The sequence below is a fragment of the Pogona vitticeps genome, chromosome 8 (assembly GCF_051106095.1).
Source record: "Pogona vitticeps strain Pit_001003342236 chromosome 8, PviZW2.1, whole genome shotgun sequence".
Taxonomy (NCBI): Eukaryota; Metazoa; Chordata; class Lepidosauria; order Squamata; family Agamidae; genus Pogona; species Pogona vitticeps.
In genome coordinates, this window is record NC_135790.1 from 520,727 (window position 1) to 542,899 (window position 22,173).

The 22,173-nt window shown below is 58.0% G+C and overlaps 3 protein-coding genes across 4 annotated transcripts; 1 reads left to right on the top strand and 2 right to left on the bottom strand.

Annotated features, from left to right (window-relative positions):
- Positions 1 to 1,512: 1,512 nt before the first annotated feature.
- Positions 1,513 to 9,732, bottom strand: NDUFA10 (NADH:ubiquinone oxidoreductase subunit A10). The gene is made up of 10 exons (XM_072979134.2): positions 9,575 to 9,732; positions 8,633 to 8,795; positions 7,823 to 8,038; positions 6,871 to 6,957; positions 5,494 to 5,615; positions 4,773 to 4,852; positions 4,086 to 4,140; positions 3,612 to 3,697; positions 2,564 to 2,672; positions 1,513 to 1,846 (listed from the first exon to the last, which is right to left on the bottom strand). The coding sequence occupies exons 1-10, from the start codon at positions 9,644 to 9,646 to the stop codon at positions 1,778 to 1,780; spliced, it is 1,059 nt and encodes a 352-aa protein (XP_072835235.2). The 5' UTR covers positions 9,647 to 9,732; the 3' UTR covers positions 1,513 to 1,777.
- Positions 9,733 to 9,802: 70 nt separating this feature from the next.
- FHIP2B (FHF complex subunit HOOK interacting protein 2B) lies at positions 9,803 to 18,590 on the top strand. Of its 2 annotated transcripts, none has more exons than XM_072979120.2 (17): positions 9,803 to 10,004; positions 10,334 to 10,412; positions 10,789 to 10,958; positions 11,645 to 11,749; positions 12,135 to 12,257; positions 12,662 to 12,838; positions 13,030 to 13,226; positions 13,467 to 13,578; positions 13,764 to 13,840; positions 13,991 to 14,183; positions 15,126 to 15,298; positions 15,571 to 15,711; positions 16,005 to 16,095; positions 16,269 to 16,415; positions 16,666 to 16,806; positions 16,986 to 17,089; positions 17,814 to 18,590. In XM_072979120.2, exons 1-17 carry the CDS (start codon positions 9,954 to 9,956, stop codon positions 17,917 to 17,919), a joined length of 2,187 nt encoding a protein of 728 aa, XP_072835221.2. In that variant the 5' UTR covers positions 9,803 to 9,953; the 3' UTR covers positions 17,920 to 18,590. The 2 variants fall into 2 exon arrangements, with proteins under 2 accessions (XP_072835221.2, XP_072835222.2); XM_072979121.2 differs by having other exon boundaries at positions 9,804 to 10,004; positions 15,574 to 15,711.
- A 269-nt stretch (positions 18,591 to 18,859) lies between these two features.
- NUDT18 (nudix hydrolase 18) lies at positions 18,860 to 21,791 on the bottom strand. Its single transcript, XM_072979136.2, has 3 exons — positions 21,303 to 21,791; positions 20,936 to 21,149; positions 18,860 to 20,450 (listed from the first exon to the last, which is right to left on the bottom strand). Exons 1-3 carry the CDS (start codon positions 21,711 to 21,713, stop codon positions 19,840 to 19,842), a joined length of 1,236 nt encoding a protein of 411 aa, XP_072835237.2. The 5' UTR covers positions 21,714 to 21,791; the 3' UTR covers positions 18,860 to 19,839.
- Between the last annotated feature and the right edge of the window lie 382 nt (positions 21,792 to 22,173).

Below are 22,173 nucleotides of genomic sequence, written 5' to 3' on the forward strand. Positions count from 1 at the left end.
GGGTGTCCAGCCTGAAATGGTGGCCCTGTGTGTCCTGGCTCCCTCCCGAGCAGCCTCTGCAGGCGCTCAGGCCTCCCTCCTGGTGCTGGCCGAGGGCGGGTGGAGGCCCAGACCCGGCCGGCTCCCCTGGGACCCTCGCCCTGCCTTGGGTGGCCTGCTCTGGCTGGCCAATCTTCAGTCCACCCCTTCCTCTTTCTGGGCCGTGGGAGGCACCAGGGACAGAAAGGAGCCTGACACAAACGGCAGGGGTCTTGGGCGGCCCCCATCCTGCCAGGGCCAAGGCGCCTCTTCGGACATCAACCAGACAACTCCCTGACAGGCAAACGGCTCAGCACATCTGGGCAACAAAACAAGCAGCTGGGAGGGAGAGGATGGGGGGGCTTGTCTGGTTTTCTGAGGCTGGAGGGGACAGAACAGCAGCTTTTATAAGTTAATGGGAAAGAGGAGTGTCCTGGGACCCCGGCCACCTCCTTCCTCCCACTGGCAAGGGTGGCACAAGCTGGCTCTCCCACGGGATGGCCACTTCTTTCCGACTCCAGGCAAGAGGGGCGAGGCACTTGGCCACCTCACCCCCCCCCCCCTTTCTTCTCCATGTCCCCAAGTATCTCAGGCCTGGGCGGGGATGGGCACTGCAGTACAGAAGAGCCTGTAAAGCAGAGGAGGAGGGGGAGGGCCCTTGAGGGGGAAGCATGACCTGAGCGGCCCCTTCCAAGCAAGATCCCCGGAGGCAGGCCAGTGCTAGCTAGAGGGCGGCAGGCCACAGGAGGGTTTGCTCATCCGCCCGCCTGCGGCCATCTCCACTCAGTGAGGGCACCCGTCGCTGCTCAAGATCAAGGGCGAGGCGCTCTCCTGCCTGGCCAGCCAACCCCGCAGCCTCCAAACCAAGGGCTGTGGAAGGTGGCCCTTCCTGGCCCCAGGCCGAAGGCTCCTGCTTCCTCCACGCCCCTGCCATTCCCTCCTCAACTGATCCACTTTGTGCAAATGTAAAGAAAGTGTTATTTATCAGAAGTCACTTGCCTAGACCTGCTTTTCACGGCTACTTCTGTGAACATATCTATAAATATATAAATACGGACTTCTCCGAATGACGAGTGGCCCGCTATTTCCCAACCCACTTCTGCTGACTTGTGTGAAGATGATACCCAACCTCCAACCCCTTTTGATTAAATGTGAAGTGGCTTTATCCAAATGGCTTCGTTCTTGGTTTGTTCTTGCATCGAGTCAGGGCTGCTGTGCCCCCACACCTCCTCCTCATTGCCCCATCCTTGCCAAATCGTCCTCTGGATGAAATCCTGCCTCCGACTCTGGATCCAGACCAAGAGGGCTGGCCTTCATGCACACCCTTCCCTGCGGAGGCCACTTCCTCTTGGGGGGCCGAAGCCAGGCTGATGGCCCCGGCCCTTTCTGGAGAGAACACTACAAGCTGGGAGAGAGCCTCCGGGGGCCACAGGGATGGGCTGGCTGCAGGCGGACATCTAGCGAGCCACACACAAAGACACTCGCCAGGCAAAGCAACGTGCATGAAGGTATTTATTTCCTCCAAGAACCTTCAATGTTCTGGCCTATATTAAGAAATGATGAGATCCCCCTACCTCCCATTTTCATCTCTATTCCTCTTCTCTAATGGGATGTGCTTCGGAAAGATCTCGAACGACCGTGTAATTCACCTTGGATGCAACACACGGGCACTCAGAGGACCCACCCGAGGGGGGCTAGCGGATTCGTGGGAGCGTCATCACCCCATTTTGCCATCAGCTGAGCACCGACATGTGGGGAGCTATTTCAGCCAGATCCATTTGTCTCCAGCATCAGCATTGTAGCCGCGGGCGTACCTGTGCCCAGGAAACTGTAGTAAGCAAAAAGGTTGCAACAGGATTAAGTCAAAACACATCCTTTGACCATCATCTTCCTTTCTGACCAGACCTACCCCAAACACTGGGACCCTTTCCTCTCCTCTCTGCCATCTCGGACTCTGAGAAAGTCCCTGGACCTTCTGCCAAATTCTCAGCTCCCACTCCTGGGTTGGGGCAAGGCAGAGGAGTAAAGAGTGGCAGGTTTAAAACCAGCCTATGTCTGTAGTGCAGAATACGGATCCTCTTTTAAGCACAATCCTAAATGCCCAGCTGCCCCCAAGGTCACATGATGTCACCCCAAACGGCCAGAAACGGGCACTGTGTCAGCACAAAACACCTACCAAAAGTTGCGGAGTCAGATGGCGAACTCACTGACCCCTCCAGGCCACAGGGCTCAAAAACATCATCTGCTCGTTAAAACCTGCTGGTCTTTAAGATGCCACAAGACTCCCTTGTTCCTTTTGGACTACATGGATGACTATGGTGGCTAACTAAGTTTTTATTTCTCTTCCTTTGATTTGATTTTCAAGAAGCCACTGGCTGCAATCTCCAAATAACCTGGAGAAGGCGCTGCCTGCAGCGTAAAGTACAAAGAGCTCCAGCCTCCTTTCAGCCTGGTGGTCCTCAAGCCCACCGGCAGGGCTGCTCACCTCCACAGCCCAAGGAGAGTCAGAGCTCCGTCTGCATGCTAACACCCCGGAACCTCTTACCGACTTCCATGCAAAGTAGATCTGGTCAGCAAGTGTGCCGCTCATGGTGAGCTCCTTGATGTGGAAAGGGAGGGAGGTGGGGATCAGCACTTGCATCTTGTTTTCAACTCTAATGTGTAAAAAACAAACACCCAGTTAGACGCTTCGACCAAGGAAAACTGAGCATCAGTCCTGCAATTCAGACCTCTGCCCTTCCTTGGAAGGAAGAAGGAAAAACGGAACCATAGGCCAAGTCCCTGGTTTACCAGCCACTCAACCAGAAAAGAGGGCAGGCTGCTTCACAGAGAGAGCAGAGCAAATGTCTTCTGTCCGGCCTCTCTCTTTCTGGGTCCTACAACCTTGCTACCTCTTCCTAGTGGGCTGCAAATTCCATCACATCTTCCCCAGGTTGTGCCTCTTCCTAGGGCCTTGCTCATGATGCAGGGCGGGGAGAGAGAAATCAGAGCACCAGATACAGGTATCATAGGGTCCTTATCCAGGCTAAGGAAGCAGAGCCTCTGGATACCAGGACAGGTGCCCAAGAATGGGCGTGGCAAGGGAGGGGAGGGGGCTCCTGCCTCCAAGCCCAGCATCCACCTGCTGGCCACTGGCTAAAGAAGCACAAGAGGACTTCCCACTTTTGACTGTTCCCCCACCCCACTCCTGCCAAGGCTTGATTTCCCAAAATTATGCTGGGGAGGTAGGGCACCGTGACCTTTCCCCTCTCCGAGGAATGCTGTAGCAAGATGTATGTATCTGGGCCAGATTCACCATGGCATTGCACAACCTGCTCCAGCTTAGGTGGGAAAGGGCGTTTGAAAGACAGATCAAAAGGCCACAAAGAAAGCCCAGAGGGCAAAGTTCTATTTTGGGGCGGGGGGGGGGCAGGAATCTCAGAGTACACCTCCACTGAGAGCTGATTGGAAAATCCTGCTGCAGAGCTGGGACAGAATGACCATTGCCTCCTTCTGCAGGACAAACAGAGTAGGTCTGAGCAATTTTGGGGGGGATTTTGGGCACCAAGGGAGTGAGAAACAACAGGGGGTGATTTATAAGGGGTCACTCTTACAACATCCTCAAATCATGAAGACTGCCGTCAGTCTGATCCGGCCACGGCCCCTTTTTAAACTCCAGGAGCTCAATCTCTTCAAGGACCTGTATGGGGGGGGGGAAAGGGATAACCTGAACATCTGAAATGCTGGAGGAGGAGGATCAGAGCCTGCCTCCTCCTCAAGAACCCTGCTGGTGCTTTGCAAACACAAAGGACACAGAGAGAGGATTGAGAGAGAGAGAGCAAAGGACACAGCCGAGACCTCTCCATCTGGAGATTTAAAAACAAACCAGTAAGCCAAGAAAAAAACCTTCAATCTTCAATCTGACAAGCCATGCTCTCCCCTGAGTCTTCTTAGCTCCTCTCCTTCACGCATGCCCCAATTTCAATCTTATGCTTCCTGCCAATGGGCTGTTACTTTCACCCTTTGCCTCATCAGCACAACAGATCCCCCTGCCCCTGCAGTGGGCGAGGGCAGCTGCAGCTACTTACAATTTCCAGATCCTCTGCTCTGCTCGCCGTGTACTGCAGGACCTCAGAGACTTCACTAGAAAGAAAAAACACCAACATGAAGTTGTTTGCTGTATACAACACAAGAAAATCAACTTAAGACTCTACACTGTCTCCTCTTCAGGCTCAGCTCTGCAGGATGGCTGTTTAGGCACCCTAGAAGAAGAGGGCCAGAGAGGTGGGGGAAGCGATTTTGCCTGTACCTGGGGAGGTCCCTGGCTGAACCCGGCACACCTTGGAAATATATGGCCTGCAGTGCAGGATGGAGAAGAATTAGAGAGGTCACAGATCAATAAGACCTATCCAATTCTAACAAAAATAAGGATGATCAGGAGAAGGAGCTGATCCAGAACAGCTGGAAGAGAATGGAGGTCAGAGCAGATGGGCCTCTTGTTTACAACGGAATCACAGACGCATCCACACAGTAGACAATCCTCTTTAGTCCAAGAGAGGTTTTTCTCCAGGAAGTTTACTTAGGGCTTTAAAGAGAAGTCACCTTCTGGAACCTTCAAATCATGGAGTTGAAAGAAAAGAGAAGTTCTGCTTTTTAATGTCAGTGTTCCAAGACCGACAGCTACTGAGACCCACAGCACCATCATTTAAATTTTACAGCACAGAGGTGTTAAAATACAGATTTTTGTAAAACTTTCCATGTTCACTCTTACTAACCTAATCTGTGGCAAGAAGGACTTCTTATAGACATCTTCAATGCTCTGAAGATAAGCGGGCGATACCTTTTTTTCATACGGCTGAAAAGAAAAAAAAGTTCCTTGGTTACCACCCGATTCAGACACCATTCCTGCGTTAAAGCAATATAAACACAGGAAGGTGAGGCAGAACCTATGAAGAACTGATCATCCTGCCCTCTCAGTGGCAACCCACTTGCCAGCCACATGCCCTGGGCACATCATGGGGACCTCAGCCTGAAGAAGGTCCACCTTGTTGGCATCGCAGGGTTCTGTTCTCCAGGCCGGGCGACTGGACTGGCCAAGATCCCCCCCCCCGGGTGGAGACCCCTCAGCCTTGCTCAGCCAGAGCTGGTCAACCATCAGTTCTGGAGGATGGTCAGCACAAGCTTTCTCAAGAGCCGATTGGACAGGCCAGTCCAGGGAGAGAAAGAGGAGCCAGCCAGGGAGGTCCTGCCCCCCGAGAGCCCCTGAAAGAATGGGGCCTGGGATGGAAAACAAGGACTCTTCACCACTGAAGTCAAGGCCGAAGACAGAGCCAGCTGCGAGGAGGCTGAGCAGACACGGGAAGGGCCACATCCCGTGAGAGTGGCAGTGCAGCCTCTCCGACAAGAGAGCTGGCATCTCCCACCCGGAGGAGGCAACGCTCCCTGGGCCAAGAGAGGGGACCAGTTCCTGCCATGAACTCCTCAGCCTTCGCTTACCTCTCCCTTTTCTTCAATCCTCTTCAGGACTTCTGAGACAGGTACGTCAATGTAGAAGACCAAGTGAGGAGGCAAAAAGCGATAAATACTGTACTCCTTGATTTTATTGTAGTGGCTGACACCTGCGGAGAAAGCCGGCAGACCCTGAGGAAGGCTTGGACCAGCTGAAAAGGACTCATGGTCCAGCAAAAGCAAGGAGAACGTTACACGTTCCAGACTGGCCTATCCACACCATACTGCCGTAGCAGCCACACACAGAGACCCTCGGGCATGCCTGCTCCCTTTCACATGGCCTTTGTGGAGTTCGGGATTGCCTCCTGAGGGCCCACCTGCCCCCTCCCCCCACAACTTCAGACGGCAGGAGCTTTATGGAGGAAAAGCTCAAGAATCCTGTGGAAGAATGGAGAGGAAAAGCTCAGCAAGTGGGGAGGCCCATTCTCTCTGGCCAGCTGATCCATTAGAAAACAAAGCACGTGTGTCGTTACTCTGAGGGAAAGCTGGAGGGAGTCGGAGGGAGTATTTTCAAAGTACCTCCCTTTGCCCCCAGAACGATACACCGTGTGTGGCTTAACTCAAGCATTAAAGATTTGTTCTTTAATCTTCTGTTGTTCAAGACAGCAGCCTCACTTTCTAAGGAACAGACTGAGATGAGAACGAGAGGCAGTGGGGTGGGCCAGGAAGGGTGCCCCTGTGGGCTAACCAGCGTCTCCTCAGCTGATTCTGGTACTTAAAAAGAGGTTGGTGAGCAGCCCAGTGGCTCTGCTTCAAGGCCGTCATGGCTGAGCTGTCAGGGTTCCCCCAGAACAGGCCATGCCCTGGTTCTAATCCCAACAAAGCCGTGGAGGTCCTTGGGTGACAAAGAGGCAGCCACTTCCCCACCCCCTCGGCTGCCCCACAGAACTTGGGGGGGGGAGAGAATGCCTTTGGCTCCTTGGAGGGAGAAATAAATACAGGGTTCAGAGGCACCTCATGGAGATCAACTCCAGTTCTTCATTGACAGATCGGCCACAATAATGCCAGCTCTCTCCTAATGACAGGCAGCGGCCCTGGCACAGCTGTTCTTCTGATTTAACCAAGTCAACCCATCACCAGCATTCCCCTTTGCCCAGGAAAGGAATCTCTTGCCTCATCCCAAGATTCCAGTGCAAAAGAATCCCAGAGGTGGAAAAGAGGTTCCACAGAAGGCCTTCCCCAGGAAGGGAAAACGCACAGGCTCAGCAGAGGGACCAAACACCCTCTGGCATTATGCAGCCACGCAGGGTATTAATAATAATGCAGAGGGCTCCGTCGGAAAGGCCTCAGCCTTTCACCCAAATCCTTAACATGCTCCTTGCTGGCTGCTAGCACCCCAGCACTTCTGTAAAAAAGACTGCTTACATTCCTTGCGGATATAACCTTGCTGAGACATCGCCTCTAAGAAGACAAAGTCACTGAAGGGGGAGCGTTCCAGTATTACTCCTTGCCCTGGAAACAAACAAAGAATTAGAGCCCTAACAGTTCAGGACAAGAAGACACCACTAACTACAGTTTGCCACAGAGGTTACTTGGAAGTGTCTGGCTGGTCTTTTACTCGGCCAGCACTTTAAAATATGCCATTACTTTGACTTTGTTATTGTACTCAAAAACAATTTTAAAAATTCACAAGGACCTTCCCCTAGACCCACTTCTGGAATCAGAGGACAGAAAAAAGTGGCGCAGCACAGATCTTTTTGGCTGTCCCTAAGAGGCAGAACACCCACCCAACTGAACAGTAAAATATGTGAATCTAGCATAAGCAAAGAAGGCACAGGAAGAAGAAACACACGTTTCTTCAGAAACGCTGTTCATTCCAAAACACCACTAACAGTAAATCTCAAGAAAATGGCATCGCCTGTTATGGCTAACACCTCCCATTTTTCCTCTTTTCCTTGTGATTTTTGTTTGATCATGTATTTGTAAAATGTGTAACCTTGAACAATCAGAGAAACCCAATAAAAATACCTCTCTCTTCCAGTCTTGTTTCCTGCCCAACCACCCGTCATGTGCAAAGTCTGCCAATGCTCTCCTGCTGGAAGAGCACAGGAGAACCCGCTGGTGTGCCTTGAGCTGCCTGGCCACTCAGACCTCTTTAGCCATGAACCTCTCTGACCGTTCGCTCCTACAGACCACACCTCTGGTCTCCCACCCTGCTTTTTCAAAATGTGTGATGAATTTGCTCTACATTCATTCGGAGCCATTACACTTAGGAGGCATCTCCTGCTCCCTGCTCTTTCTCAAGGAGGAGTTTTAGTTGTGGTTTCACATATGTCTGTCTACAAGCAAAATTCAAGATGCCACCAAACTGAATTACCTGTATTAAAGAGATGTTCCAGAGCATCAGCGTACTGCAGGACGCGGCAGGTAAACAGATAGGCTTGAAGCCGGTAAGCGTTTCCATCTGGATTTTTAGGGTTGTCATAAAAGGCCTCTAGACTACAATTGCCAATAAATACAGGGTCCAGGCATGTCCCATACCCGCTGACCTTGTCCACGTAATGAAGATCTACTTCCGGGAAGTATCGCAAACCTGGAGAGGGCAAAGGTTTAAAAGAAAGGTCTGGATTCAAGTGGGCACACCTAGAGGGTCAGGGGCCACCTCTCAGGTTTGCCCACAACCTGAGGGATGAACCCATGGAGGGCAAGGCCAAAGGCTACAGACCCTATTTTGTAGGTTTAGGGGTTTTTCTTCCCCTTAATTCCTAGGATTAGGGGTTTTTCTTCCCTTAATCCCTGGCATCTACACAGATCCATTCATTTCATATACACCCCATATAGATTACTGCAATATACTATACATGGGGCTGCCTTTGAAGATGGTCCGGCGACTGCAACTGAGCCTGGGTTTTTCAGGTCATTCCCAGGAGTTATAGTGGTCATTGACCACAACAGGAGCAGCCAGCAGCCTGTGCCAAACGTGTTCCCAATAACAAGGGAAGGAAAAAAGAGGAGGTGCCGGTTTCCTCACAAATCAGGTATCAAGCAGACTGGAAACAGACGCCTCCAACAGCAGGAGAGTCTTGCTCTTGCTCGCCTCAGGACCCTCGCTGACCCCGCCGCACAAGGGTTTAGCCACGCTGGCTCAGCCCGGAAGGTCACGGGCGCACAGACCCTGTTTACCTACCCAGCTGCTCTGCGATCTGCTGTGCAAATTTGCCTTTGTTGACGCACAGGTTGCCATCCACGGTAAAGACTTTGCTGTATTTGGTGAACCGCTTGGTAGCCCAGTCTCCCAGCAGGAAAGACAGCCAGCTATACTTCCTGATGGGGCTGGTGTGGAACCTGGCCTGGAAGGAGACAAAAAAGGGCCTCTTGTCAAAGGAACATCGCGTTGCCTGAAAGGGGCGACTTCCCGTAAGGAGAACAGCCCCGACCTCGGCCGCCTTCCACAAGTCCCTTTGCCGGCAGAGAAGGCAGGCAGACGCCAGGATCCAGTTTCTAGGGGTGTCCTCGGAGAGCCTCCGGGGCGCTGCAGGTGTCGGGGGAGGGGGGTCCTCCACCAGAGAATTTGCCCCCCCTCCTGATCCCCTTCCCACGGAACCAAGGACCCCCCACCGCCCCCTTCCAGGGCCAAGGCAGAGCCGCCCCCTCCTCCTCCTCCTCCTCCTCGCTCAGGAGCTGAAAGGGACCCCCGACGCTGACCAGGCCAGCAACGCTCCCACGGCGGGTGGGGGGGCCGCGAAGGGCGCGTTTCCCGTCTCGGTCGAGACCCTCGCCCCCCCCCGCCCCGCCCGTTTAAAAAGCGCCCCCATCTCGCCGGGCATCGCCGGAGCAACGAGGGCTCCGCGCGGGCAGCCCAGCGGGGGTCCCTGGGGGAGGAGGAGGAGGGTGACCTTGGCGGGGGAGAGCCGGAGAGCCAGGCCGCTCGCTAGCCGGGAGCTGTCCTTCCTTCCTTCCTTCCTTCCCTCCCTCCGCCTGTCCCACCCGGCAGGGCTGTCGTGAGGCCCAGGGCGGGAGGGCCCGAGGAGGCCCCTCCTCCAAAGAGTGGGCAAAGGGCGGCCAAAAAAGGGGACCCCTCCTCCTCCCGCCGCCCCCGCCTTCGCCGCGCCTCCCCCCCCTCACTCACCACGCGGAGGGCGCGGCCTCCGACCCGGGCCCCGCCGGCCCCGAGGAGCGGAACGAGCGCCGCCAAGGACATGGCGCCCGCCTCGGACGGAGCAGCCCCGGCCGGAAGTCAGCCGCGAGGCCCCGCCCCTGCGCCGCCGCCGCCCCGCCCCGGAAGGGCCCGCGTCGCCCGTCGAGGGCCAGTGACGTCCCGGAGAAGGGCCCGCCCCCTCCTCCCTCTCATTGGCCCCCGCCCCCTGACTGGCGTGGCGCCCCCTCGGGAAGGCGGAAGCGGCCGGGGCCGGGCGAGGTGGTCGCCGAGGCTGCCCGTCGGAGGGCCGCGATCCCGGGGAGCCCCGCGGAAGGGCCGGTGCAGGGCCCCCTCCTGCCCCGGGGAAGCCATGGCCCTGCTCGGCCGCCTGGGCGCCCTCCTCCAGCGGGCGGTGGATGCGGTGAGAGCGGGAGGGGGGGGTCAAGGGGAGGGAGGGGGGAGGAGGAGGAGGGAGGGGGGCTCCTCTCTCTCGGGGGAGGGACCCCTCTTGCGGGGGGGGGGAGAAGGGCAGGCAGGCAGGCAGGCGCCGCCTGGAGGCGTTGCTCTTTCGGACTACAACTCCCATCGCAGCTGCCCGTGGGGTGGGGTGGGCCTTGTAGTCCGAGGCGGGGACGCGGGCGGTGGGGCCGGTCCCCGTCCCCGTTCTCCGGGCGCTCACCCTCCTTCCTCCCTTCCCTCCTTCCTTTCCTCCCTTCCTTCCTTCCTTCCTTCCCGCTCTCCGGCCTGCAGGAGGAGCCCCGCCTGGACCTGCCCGCCGCCTTCACCGAGCACTGGAAGGGCATCACCCACTATTACCTGGAGGCCACAGGTAGGCAGCCAGAGCCGGTGCCTTCCCCGGGGCAGGGATCCAAGCGAGAGGGGGAGGGGGAGTCCGGGCGCCTCACTTTGTTTTTTCCACACCATAAGTACGTGTGAAGTCCACATTTTAAATCTTTGCTTTCTAGTATTAATATTTTTTTCATCCTCCCAGTCTTATCCACTCTCTGAGCCCTTGTAGTGCTGCCGCCTCACAATATAATTGGAGGTTTGGCAGACCCCCATCCTCCTCTCTTCTTGTCGTCTTGCACGTATTTCAGTTTTATTTTTGGTTTTCTCCCTTGCCAAGTAAAATTTTGAGAGCTGTTTTCTTCACAAATGAAATGGCTTGTTATTTATTATTATCGGGACCTTTCTCACTTCTCAAGATGAAAGCAAGCCTGCGAAGCAGACGGACATTCCCTGGCACCTGAAACAGATGCTGGACATCCTGGTGTACGAGGAGAAGCAGCAGCCGGTGGGGGAGACGGGACCCTGCTTGGAGTACTTGCTTCAACACAAAGTCTTGGAGACCCTCGGCGCCCTGGGGAAAGCTGAGGTAGCCTTGCCTCCTGCTCCCGAGCTGCCTTCCCTGTGCCACGGTGGCCACCTCGGCTGCCGCGCGTTGGTCGGCAGCTGTTGAAAGTGTCCTCCCTTTGCAGAGGAGACTTGCTCGTGGCCTCTGTGGAGGCCCCTTTTCTTGCAAGAGGAACAGCGGCACCGTCGTGTCGCAACTTGCCTTGGGATGGGCAACTTGGCCGTGCCAGCCCCGTGACTTGATGGGTTTGGGCTGCCATTCCCCACAGCAGGGCCTTTTAAGGTCTGGCGCTGTCATGAGGGAACTCCCAGAAGAAACATACCTACTCTTTTCCTACTTAAGAAACACATCCATTTATTTATTCTCCGGCTGTGCTTTTATTCTGTGTTCCTTCTTAGGGGTCCATGGGTGCTATGCGCCTGCATTTAGATCTAGCAAAGGAACCACATCCCATATAGTGAGATTGGAGTGGTTTGTCTTTGTTTGTGTCAGTACAATTAATATGCTATCCGATTGCCCAGTCCAAGGGTCCAATGGCTGGGCGGGAGTTCTAGAGACACTGATAGACCTCTAGGGAAAAATCAGAAGCCTGTCTTCCTCGGAAGACTGTTTCCGCCCAATGAGGGACACTGACAGTAGAGCAGGCGCCAGCATTTGGATAGGCTGTCTTCTCCTGAGTGATTCTTGCCTGTCTTCCTGTCTCCCAGTATCCTCCAGGGATGAGATCCCAGGTGCTCCTTTTCTTCAGCCGCCTGTTGGGACAAATGCAATGCCCTTTGCTGCATTACCTGAACGTCTACAGGCCTGTCCAGGTGAGTGCGATCTGGGTGAGTCAGCTGGGCTTTCTCTGGACCTTCCCTGCAAAAGGAGGCACAGTCACCACCTTGTTGGTAACTTTCCACCAGCTCTTTCTGCCCAAAAGCCTCCTGCAAGTTGGCGCCCATGCTGTTGTGTATGCTTTAAACATTGTGTCAAAGTGACATGAGTTTGGGAATAGAAGCAAGATCTTGCAGCCTGGGGCTGTTTTGAAAACAGACTAGACTTGCATGCTTTGACTCTGTTCTTCCTGATTGTCAGGATTGTTCAGAGCCCCAGTGGGTGTCCCTAGGGCGCCTTGCTGCTCTCTTCACCTTGGATCTATCGCTGATTCTTGTTTTCTCCCATTCTGCTCCTCCACCTCCCATGGGTCTTCTACAGAAGCTCCTTCAGGTCGGTAGTGACACACTAGGCCCTGATCCTGAGAAGGAAGTGATCCAGTTTGTTGCTGTGCTGTGCACCAAGATCAGACAGGACCCTTCTCTGCTCCCTTGCACTCTGGAGGTGAGGAGTGGATTCCTTCTAGGGGGTGAGGAACACTGCACGGGGCTGCTGTGGGCCTCTGTGCGGTGGGTGCTGACAGGCTGGAGGAAAATCGGGCTGCAGCGGCAGACTCTGAGAGGCCAAGGGAGGCACCTCGGGAGAGGGGAAGAAACCAGGTCTACCTATGTGATGTGAGTTTGTCCACCTGACTGTTGTCTACCTTTGTTCCTTTCCGGTCAAACCACAAGCAGGGCAGCTCCTGGGAAGACGTTTCCATTTTAACTGAATGGATTCAAGCCGTTTTTAAATGGCGACTGTGGAAGGCCTGGAATCCGGGTGCCCCCCCTCCATTCCTTTGGCCAGTGCAAATCCAGGACGTTTCAGGGGCCAACCGGCACTGCAGCTGCCCTGCTCTTGCCTTCCAGGACAAGCCAGCGTGCCAGCCGTTCCGCCCGGGAGGAGCATCGTTTGGGGCCAATGCGGCCCCTGCCAGGCCTCTGCCCTCAGGTCTCGAGGAGGCTCCTGATGGAGTGTCGCCAGCGAGACCGACCTCTCCTGCGCAGAACCTGGTCACCTCTCTGGTCAGCCTGTGCAAGAGCAAGGTATGGAGCCGCTGGACTGGGAGGTCGAGAGCCCACGGGAGCCCTTGCCTCTGGCTCTGGGAGACTCATGCGCCTCTCCCTCCCCTCCCCTCCTTTGGCTGCCTTAGAAGCAGCTCTTTGTGAGTGTGTGTGTGGGGGGGGGAGGACCCTTCCCAAGAGGCTGCAGGAGGGCCCCTTTCTCACCCCTGCAGAAGAGGAAGGTGGCTCTGAAGGCGCAGGAGCTGCTGCTGCTGCTCACCAGCATGGACCACCAAGCAGCCGCCCTGGCCTTGACGCGAGAGGGCAGGCTGGGCCCCCTCCTGGCTGACCGCCTCTGCGCCCTGCTTGAGGCCATCCCAGCGACCCTCAGCCCTGCTGACCTTCTCACCCTGCCGCCCGTCAGCTGGAGGTAAAGGAGAGCGCCCTCCGGGGTCATCCTGAGACCAGCCAGTCTCAGCAGTCCGTCTGGGCTGGTCCCTGTCGCTCTCAGAGAGTGGGGGGGGGGAGGCCAGAGTCCGGGTGGCCGGAGAGGCAGAAGAGAAGGGTGGGGGCTTTCCTGTGCTGAAGGAGGGGATGAGGTGAGCCAAGCCCTCCATGCTGACCTGGCCCTGGCGTTTGGGCCGCCTCCCGCCCTCTCCCCGCCTTGCAGGCTTGTGGGCAGCTCGGCCGAGGACGGGGGTGCCTTCCCAGGACAGCGGGACCTGGAGGCCTTCTTTGGCTGGTTGGATTTTTGCGACTGCCTCACGAAAGAGGCGCATCCGGTAAGAAACTTTCCCTCCCGCCCCCCTTAGTGTCCTCTTCTTCCCATCACTCTCTGCATCTTGGCCTTTTCTTCCACCCCCTCGGCCCCCTTTCCGTGGCGGGCAGGCGGGCGGGCAGGGCTGGGGAGCGGCAGGATTGTGAGCCACTTTGACGGAGCGAACCCCCTCCCCTCCCGTATGCGCAGGCTGTTGCAGGAGCTGTCAGTGAAGCCGTGGGCCAGAGCCTTTTCCTGGGGATGTTCCAGCCGCAGCTCTTGCAGATGTGAGTCTGGGGCAACTTGGAAGCAGGGAGGAGGGGAGGGGGAGGGGGAGGTGGGGAGGAGCTCCCCACCTGTGGCTGCCCCTCAGCTGCCTGTCCCCCAACCCTCAGCCAGGGACAGCTCCTCTCATTCAGCTTGGCCTTCCCTGCCAGGGCAGAAGATGGCATTCTCCTCTCGACGGCTCTCCTGACCAGCCTGGCAAGGCACATTAGGGCTCCTGCCCTTCTCCGGGAACTGGTTGTCTTTGTGTTGGGGGACGTGGAGGAGCCCGAGGGCCCCGATCAGCAGCACCGGCACCTTCTGCGTTCCCACCTGATTGAGCGCTGTAACCATCTGTCAGACGAGGCAAGTTGGATGTTGCTGGGAGAGGGTGGTTGGCCTGCTCCTGGGCCCCGGATCAGAAACTACAGCAGAAGCAGGGGAGGTCAAAGGCGCGACCGGTGGGCAGGCTGTCAGAGGAGTGGCCCTTCACCCTTCCGGCTAACTCGGGACCTTTTTGGAATGCCTGGGATGCTGAGCCTATGAAAATAGTTCCTTGCTCATCATCTCCAGGTCACGAAGGCCTGTTGGCTTTTCCCAAAGCTTCTAGAGTGAGGGGCCACAATGTCTTTTGGCAGGGGGAGCTGGCTGGAACTCACCACCTCCTGCCTTCCGGGGTGGCTGCTGCTTGAAGGGCCCTGCGGGCAGAGAGCCCCATCAGGGCAGCCCTTTCCCTGTGCCCAGCCTGGTCTGTGTCACCAGCCCCTAGGCTACGTGCAGCAGGGATCCCAAATAAGAGCGAGCAGCGCCTCCAGGCAGAGGATCAGCGTATTCATGGGGTAGCCGTCAGGTCAGCCGCTCGCCCCCACCTCCTGAGCAGGACAGAGAAGGCCCACCTGCCACCAGGCCTTCTGCTTGGCCCAAGGGAAGGAGCTGCTGAAGATCAAGGCCCACTGAGGTTTCCCGTCAGCCACAGGAAGACAGAGCTGCTTTCCATGGATTGGCTTCCAGGCGGTGCTTTTCCCTAGACAGCCTGGAGTGGACGAGTCGCCCAGATAGGCGGGGTATAAATCAAATAAATAAATAAATAGGCCACCTGGAGCTCTTGAAGGCCTCCAAGGAGAGGCCGCGGGTGGTTCTGTTCGGGCGCTCCTATTTTAATAAGGCAGGATTTGGGTCTCTTTCACACACACACCCCGGGCAGTTCCTGGCTCCCCCTTAAGCTCCTGCTTCCTGCTTGGAGTGAGATGCCCTGGTGTGGCCTCCGCTTTTGGGGGCCTTCTGCTCACCCGTTCCTCCTTTCTGCAGATCAGCAGAGCCAGCTTAAGGCTCTTTGAGGAGCTGCTTCGGCTTCCGGATCCACACGTGGTGCAGGCCCTGGTGCTGTGCCACTTGGAGGAGCGCAGCTACGTCCTGAGAAGCCCCTCTGGGCAGGAAGAGCCTCCTGGCCCCCGAGAGGCAGAGCCCTCCGAGGATGGGCTGTAAGTGGGTTGGGCGGCCCCCCGTGCCTGGAGGGTGGTGCTCTTTTTCCAGCCTCTGGCTAGAACCTTTCTGGTTCCCCTGAGGTTTTAAATTGAAATTTGCTTTTTCTAGGGCATTGACCATCTTGTGTCCTCCTCCTGTAGCATGGCGTTGAATTGTTTATGTTAAATCCTGATCCTTTTTTGGGTGGCAGCGTCATGTCTCCTATCGGGTTCAATATAAACCAAACAAAATGAAACCGCTGATGCTCGGTGCTTTTCCTTTGTCCCAGCAGAGACCTGGAGGAGGATCCCTATTTCATGGATGGGTTCCCAAGTGTCACCTTCCCGGCCTCCACCAAGCCGGCTCTTCCTGTTCTCAAGCCGCGGGCTCCGTCCGAAGGGCGTACGGACGTCAAAGAGGTGGTCAGCAGGTAGCTCTCTCCAAAGCTCACGCTCCCTCCATGGGCCAAACCTACCCCCGCCCCCTCGGCACGGTGCCCTGCAGGTCTGACCGACCGCTGGCATGGTGGGTGGGGTGCTCCCCTTGGGCTCAAGGGTGAAACCTTCTGGCTGGGATGAGTGAAAGGACGCAGCGGCCGTCAGCATTCAGGCTGGCTTTCAGTGCACCCCTCCTCATCTCTGCGGGGGTTCGTTTGCTCTGCTCTTGCCCACGGGCGTTGTTTTCACTGCTCCTTGCCTCCTGCCGGCTGCTTTCCTCCTGCAGCTTCCTTTGCCTCGTTCCCAGCGAAGCCAAAACCTCTGCCTACCTGGAGGAGGCAGGATACGACGCCTACGTCCATGACGCGAACACCCTGGTGAGTCGGCGCCTGCCCCGGCCCTCCACCTGCCCTCCCCCCACCCCCGATGAAGGCACCCCCGCCCTCAAGGAGTGTATGCAGAGCGGGTGCCGTCCCTGGGAGGGCCTCCCTGGCTCCTCTCCGTCCCGCTCTCTGCTTGGGCTGCCATGATCTGTTTCTTCTTCCCTCAGTTTCGGGAATGCCGCTCTCATGCTGTCCAGTGGAACTGGCCTCCGGCTCCTCGGCCCCTGGGGAGCTGCACCCTGGGAGGACCCAGCTTCTACGAGGGCCATTTCCTGAAGGTCCTCTTTGACCGGCTGACGCGGATCCTCGACCAGGTGAGGCAGACAGAACCGTCCGGGGCTTTGACTGGCCTCCGGCCGGCATGAGCAGCCCTGGGGTTTGGGTTGGAAGCCGCAGGGAGGAGGGAGGGGAGGAACGGTCACGATGGGGAGGAGGCACCTTCTCCTGTGCCGTGTCAAGCACAGGCTGTGGTGGAGGAGGAGGCCCCTTCCTTTCTGCTCTCTGCCTCTCCCCCCCACACCCACACCCATACCCCCTTTCTCCATGGTGGCTCTTTCCCTGCAGCCCTATGCAGTGAACCTGCAGGTGACGTCCGTGCTCTCCCGCCTGGCGCTCTTCCCTCACCCCCACCTCCACGAGTACCTGCTGGACCCTTACCTTCCACTCACTCCCGGCTGCAGGAACCTCTTCTCAGTGCTCATCAGGGTAACGTCCGGCCTTGCCTGGAGGAGACGGTGGGGACTGTGCAAGTGGTGGGAAGCCGGGGGGGGGGGGGAGCAGCATCCAGAGAGGTCACCAAGAGGGGAGGGGCCAAGAGTTGCTCTTGCACCATGCCTTTCCCTCGGCCTCTGGTCCAGCGCCCTGACGGCAGCCTCTCCCTCTAGGTCATTGGGGACCTGATGCAGAGGATCCATCGAGTGCCCGACTTCCCTGCGAATCTGCTGCTGGTCCGGAGGCGGCTGATGGGGCTGGTCCCTGAAGAGCAGCGGTGAGCGTTGGGCAGAGGCCCGGCCCACGGGGAGGGGGCGCTCGGGCAGGCCTGCCTCTCTGCGTCAGGACAGAGCGTATCTCAGACCACACAAGCATGGAGTTTGGCCCTGCCTTCTCCAAATTGCTGTCGGTGCGGGGGTGGTTGTGCCGACAGACTGAGATGGGCTCTCCAGGCAGCGTTCCAACTCCCCTCTGCGTCTTCCCCCCCTCCCCCCAAAAATGACTTTGGTTGGTGCACCTTCAGGGTGACCTGGGTTTTGTGGACATCTGGTCATACGAGAAGGAAAAACAGAGGAAAGGTTTGATGAGCCATGTTTTTGGGAAGTGGCGGGGGGGTGGATTCTCTTGCAGCCGAGTGAGCGCATGGCAGCATCTCCGGCAGGACGAGGCTCCTCTTATTTGCTGCCTTGCGCACGCTGGTCCTGCCTGCCCTTCCCTTGGGACCACTAGGGCCATCCTGATGGGCCAAAGAGTGCCCACGCCAGGGGCCCCAGCTGCAGCAGAAGAGGGCCCCCTCCCGCTTTAAACCTCACTTGCCACAAGAGCACTCTGTGGCCTTTGCCAAGCTTCCGTTCCCTCCTTGGCTCGGGTGGGGTGGGAAGTTACATACCCCTTGACGCGTCTACAAAGAAGGGCCTTGTCTGTGCCAGGGGGTGAGGAAAGGGCAGCAAGGGAGGAAAGGGAAGCCCCCTTCCCTCCACTGACCTCTGGCTCCTTTGCAGGATCAGCCACCAGACGCTCTTGGAAGGGGTGGTGGTGCTTGAGGAGTTCTGCAAGGAGCTGGCCGCCATCGTCTTTGTCAAGTCCATGACGGAGGGGCCCCCTTGACCTCCCGTCTGCGGGACGAAGCCAGCGGTGCACACTGTCAGAACAACGGCCGGAGCCTGGGAATTTCCTGGCCTCTCCAGGGGCTTGGGTGTGCCCCCAGAGGCCCTTCGCGCTCAGGATCTTGACCGTCACTTCAGAACTGGGCAACCACCACTGGTGCTTCCCTCTCTCTGCAAGAGGAAAGAAGGCCAAACAGCCCTCCCTCCGGTACTCGGATCGCTTTCCACAAGCCTCGCGCCTCCTTTCCTTAAAAGACAGAAACCTGGCTTGGGGTAACAGGAGTCCAGAGTAAGGAGGGCTCGCTCAACATCCTCAGAGACACCCTCCCCCCCGGGCACTTTCACTCTGGATGACCTGCATCGTGTCTCCTCTCTGTGGGACCTCATTTGAGTGGGACTAATCTTGTACAAGCAAGGCCACGGATGAGGGCAGCCGTGGTGATCTCTCCCCCACCACACCACACACACACACCGCGTCTGAGGAACGGGGTGGACGCTCCGTCGGCCGCGTTGGGGGGTCTACAAGCGCCCTTGTCAGAAACGGAGGAAGCACATTAAGGGACCCTCCGGAATTCCTCGGATTTTGCCCGCTGCCATCAAGGGCGGGCCCAGGGGAGGGGGTGCTTTTGGGAACTGGGATCTTTTTAATCAACAATGTTTTCCAATGAGAAATCAGCTGCTTCCGCTTCTTGGGCGGCGGTGGGGGGGGGGGAGGAATCAGCCAGAACCTGACCTGCTGCTGCTTCTCTCAGGCTTTTTGCATCTCAGACTGGGCTGCGGCCCTCTTTCTCTGCAGATGATGGGCAGAAGGGCTGGGGCAGTAAGGACAGCTATTCATCACTCAAATGCTGCCAGCAGCTAGGGATTCTGGAGGTAACTGAATGCCCTCACTTGCTCTTTTTGCACAGTTAACCTTCCTAATCACAATGACTTGGGAAGAATTTTTTAATTTTTTGGCATTTGTTTTTATTTGTACGTTAAACAAAATGCCACTCTTGGCATCAGGCGTAGCATCTAGAGATCAACAGGGTTAGGGCTGACTGAATAGATGTGTGAGCACACACATACACCACACATCTGAGCCTTTTCCATCCCGTTGAGCAGATTCTTGTCTGAACAGCCTGAGAACGCAGAGGGCCACAGCAGCGAAGCCAGCACGGAGTTGAGTCCACACATTTCTCCCATCTTCTCCAGGCTGCTTTCAGTTTCCTTGCTTTTACGGTGGAGGCTCACTTGTTTCTCATGTGTGCCTGGAATAAATCACGCCATGATGGTAAACCTGCTGGGCTCCTCCCTTGTGCTGCCAATAACAAACCTGGGAGAATTCTCATGCAAAGGGCTGAGACTCATTCCAGCCAAAAAACGTACTGGAAGCCAGAAACAAACCCATCTTTTTTAATTTCTTGCCGAGACGGAACACCTGCCATGGGCTGTTATAAAGCCGGGGCTGAGGGGAGGTTGCCCTGAAAATACAGGAGGGGCAGGCATCTGAATCGGTGCGTTGCAGCAGTTGGGTGCTTCTTGCAGGCCATGCATCTGCCATTACATTGAGAGACCCACTACTTAGAAGCAAGAGTTGGCAAGGCTTGGCTTTCCCCTGTGCCTGCGAACAGGCTGGGAGCAGCCGGTGCCTGATGTCCGGGCAGGAAAAAAAAAACTCTCCCCATGTCTAGTTTCATGCAAAAGCCTAAATGCCCGGAGAGGCATTCAGTTTGGGTCCGGGCATCCTTCCGGCCACAGCTGAGACTTAAGCACTATTCGGGTCATTTGGGGTGTGAGGCGGTTGAAGGATCTTCTGGCAGGGAGGTTCCAGCAGCTTCACCGCCTCGGGGCCCATTGCTGAGCAGAGCCAGGGGCCAGTCAACCAAGCCCTCTTCCTCGGCCGCAGCCCCCTCGTCCTCACAAGACCCCCATCTGTGGCTCAGGGGTAACTGTGGAGAGGGAGGAAGGCATCGGTGTGGAGCGCGTGGAGGGCTCTGCTTCTCAGGGCCTCGTTCTCCACCTTCCACCAGGTGAACGCCTGGCTCTGCAAGGCCGGAGGGCTCTCCTGTCGCGGGTGGCCTGGGTCCCCAACCGCGGCCACCACATTGAAGCAGATGCCGTCACTGTGCCCGGGTCCTCGACCCAGATGCTGCAGCCCCAGCAGGCCACGGACACGGACGGCGGCCTGGGCTTGGGGCAGGCATTTCTGTAAAAGGCGCTGCACAGCCACCAGCAGCCTGTGGCTCTGTTGCGCGCGAGACAAGCCGCTGGCTGCCACAGGCAGGTGCGGAGCCCCCGTCGTGCCCAGGAGCACCCACAGGGCGTTGCCGGGGCCCACAAACACCAGCAGGAGGCGCTGGCAGATGAGCGAGCAAGGCAGCTCAACAGGCAGGGTGGGCGGGTGGGGGGCCTTGGCCCGATACTGCAGCGCCAGCTCCATCAGAGGCAAGATGTCCCGGGCACGTAGCGGGAGAGTGGGCGTCTCCCTGTTCCACCACCGAGCCTGCAGGGATTCTGCATCCGCCTCCTGCAAGGTCTTTAGGGTGCCGCCTGGAAGAAGAGAAGCCCATGTCAGGTTAAGGGTGTCACACATGGCGGCAGACCAGATGCCCTGACACCACCACCACCACCCACCACCCCCGGAACTGCTAACAGTCCTTGTGCATTAGTCTCGGACGTTTATGTAGTCCGGACTCCAGAAATTCATCACGGCTCTACTGGTCATGCCATGCACAGACCTGCGGCCTCAGTCCTATACTCTTGTCTCTGGAAGAGGGTGGGTGGCCATTCCCAAAGGGTCAGGCTAACATATCCCTGCTGGCTTAGGGGGGCAATCTCCCCCCCCCCGGGGAAGGAGGAGGGACCCGAAAGCAGAGGGATGCAGGAAGCCAGCCAGCATCCCCTTCCAAGGGAGGCCCCGCCGCCAGGGACGAGGGGGGGTTCCCCCTTTGCAAGATGATTGGGGGGGGGGAAGAAAGGCCTCTCCCGCCCCCCCCCGCCCCGCCGGAGGGCAGCGGCAGCAGCAGGGGCAGCACCGTCGGGCCGCGCGAGGAAGACGAATCGGATCCAGGCGGGGCCGCGCTCCTCGACGGCCAGGAGGGTGACCGGCTGGCAGAGGAGGCCCGTCTCCTCCTGGACCTCCCGGCGCAGGGCCTCCAGCACCGTCTCGCCGGGCTCCATCCGGCCGGCCGGCAGGTACCACCTCCCGGAGCACTCGGGCTTGGCCTCCTGGGTCATCAGCACCTCCTCCTGCGGGGGGGGGGGGGGAGAAGAAGAAGGAAGAGTGGCGGGAGGGAAGGAGGGAGGGAAGGGGCCCCTCCCGGCCGGGCCAACCCCCCCCCCTTTGCCCTGCCCCTCCCCTCCCGGCCCCCCTCCCCGCCCCTCCCCCACACCTCCGCCCACCTGCTCGTTAAAGACGACGGCCAGGACCACGAAGCAGGTGTTCCGGCGGAGGCGCGCGGGTTCGGGGCTGCCCGGCGGCCCCGCGTCCAGCCCTCCCTCGGCGGGCACCGGCCAGCCCTGCCCGCCCAGCACCGCCTCCAGCTCTTCCTCCGCCGCCGAGGCCATCCCGGAGACGGGGAAGGCGCTCTGCGCGCGCCCAGAGGCTCGTTGCCCGGGGAGGGGGCGCCGCCGCCGCCTACCGCCGCCTCGCCGCTCCCAGGGAGGGGGGAAATCGGCACATGCCCAGAAGCACCCCCGCCCGCCCTTCCTTCCGCTCCGCGGCTTCCTCGGTCGGGACTCTCCGCGGATCCGGACCTTCCCCCCCCCTCGCCCGCCTGATTGGCCCCGGCCCGCGCCGCCCTCGCTTGCCATTGGGCGCCGGCGACGCTTGGGGGCGTCCCCTGGGCGGGGCGCCGCGTGCCTGACCTGACGCCTCAGCGAGTGACGTCACGGGTCTCGCCCCGGGGCTGCCGCTACCTTCCCACGTGCAGCCGTGCAGAGGCGGGCGCGGGCGGGATACCCACGTCCCGGAGCGGCTGCACCCGGGACCGGGCCGGCGACGGTAGCAAAACAGGGAGGGAGGGGAGTCGGTGGGTGGCCTCAGGGAACCCCCCTCCCCCCGCCGCCACGGATCCCTCCCGGCCTTTGTAGGGAGAGCTCCTGTTTTTTTCACTATCAGGCTAGAAGCTCCTGCATTTTCAGAAAGCAGTTTTAAAGCATTCTTTTTCAGTTGTTGGCTGCATTTTTTTTATCCTTCTGCATTTTGGAGTGAATTCTGATGTAAGTATTTTTACCTGTGACACAAGTTTAGTTTTCATATACTTTTTAAGTA

What these genes read in the sequence shown, in the direction of transcription:
- NDUFA10 (XM_072979134.2), bottom strand. Translation starts at nt 9,646, where the DNA reads ATGTCCTTGGCGGCGCTCGTTCCGCTCCTCGGGGCCGGCGGGGCCCGG. An exon ending in GGATTGAAGAAAAGGGAGAG is followed by an intron (nt 4,853 to 5,493) that starts GTAAGCGAAGGC and finishes TTTTCTTTTCAG; the next exon opens with CCGTATGAAAAAAAGGTATC. An exon ending in TCTACTTTGCATGGAAGTCG is followed by an intron (nt 1,847 to 2,563) that starts GTAAGAGGTTCC and finishes TGCTTACTACAG; the next exon opens with TTTCCTGGGCACAGGTACGC.
- FHIP2B (XM_072979120.2), top strand. Translation starts at nt 9,954, where the DNA reads ATGGCCCTGCTCGGCCGCCTGGGCGCCCTCCTCCAGCGGGCGGTGGAT. An exon ending in CTGCCGCCCGTCAGCTGGAG is followed by an intron (nt 13,227 to 13,466) that starts GTAAAGGAGAGC and finishes CCCGCCTTGCAG; the next exon opens with GCTTGTGGGCAGCTCGGCCG. An exon ending in CAGCCGCAGCTCTTGCAGAT is followed by an intron (nt 13,841 to 13,990) that starts GTGAGTCTGGGG and finishes CTTCCCTGCCAG; the next exon opens with GGCAGAAGATGGCATTCTCC.
- NUDT18 (XM_072979136.2), bottom strand. Translation starts at nt 21,713, where the DNA reads ATGGCAAGCGAGGGCGGCGCGGGCCGGGGCCAATCAGGCGGGCGAGGG. An exon ending in CCGTCGTCTTTAACGAGCAG is followed by an intron (nt 21,150 to 21,302) that starts GTGGGCGGAGGT and finishes CCCCCCCCGCAG; the next exon opens with GAGGAGGTGCTGATGACCCA. An exon ending in CTTCCTCGCGCGGCCCGACG is followed by an intron (nt 20,451 to 20,935) that starts GTGCTGCCCCTG and finishes CTCTTCTTCCAG; the next exon opens with GCGGCACCCTAAAGACCTTG.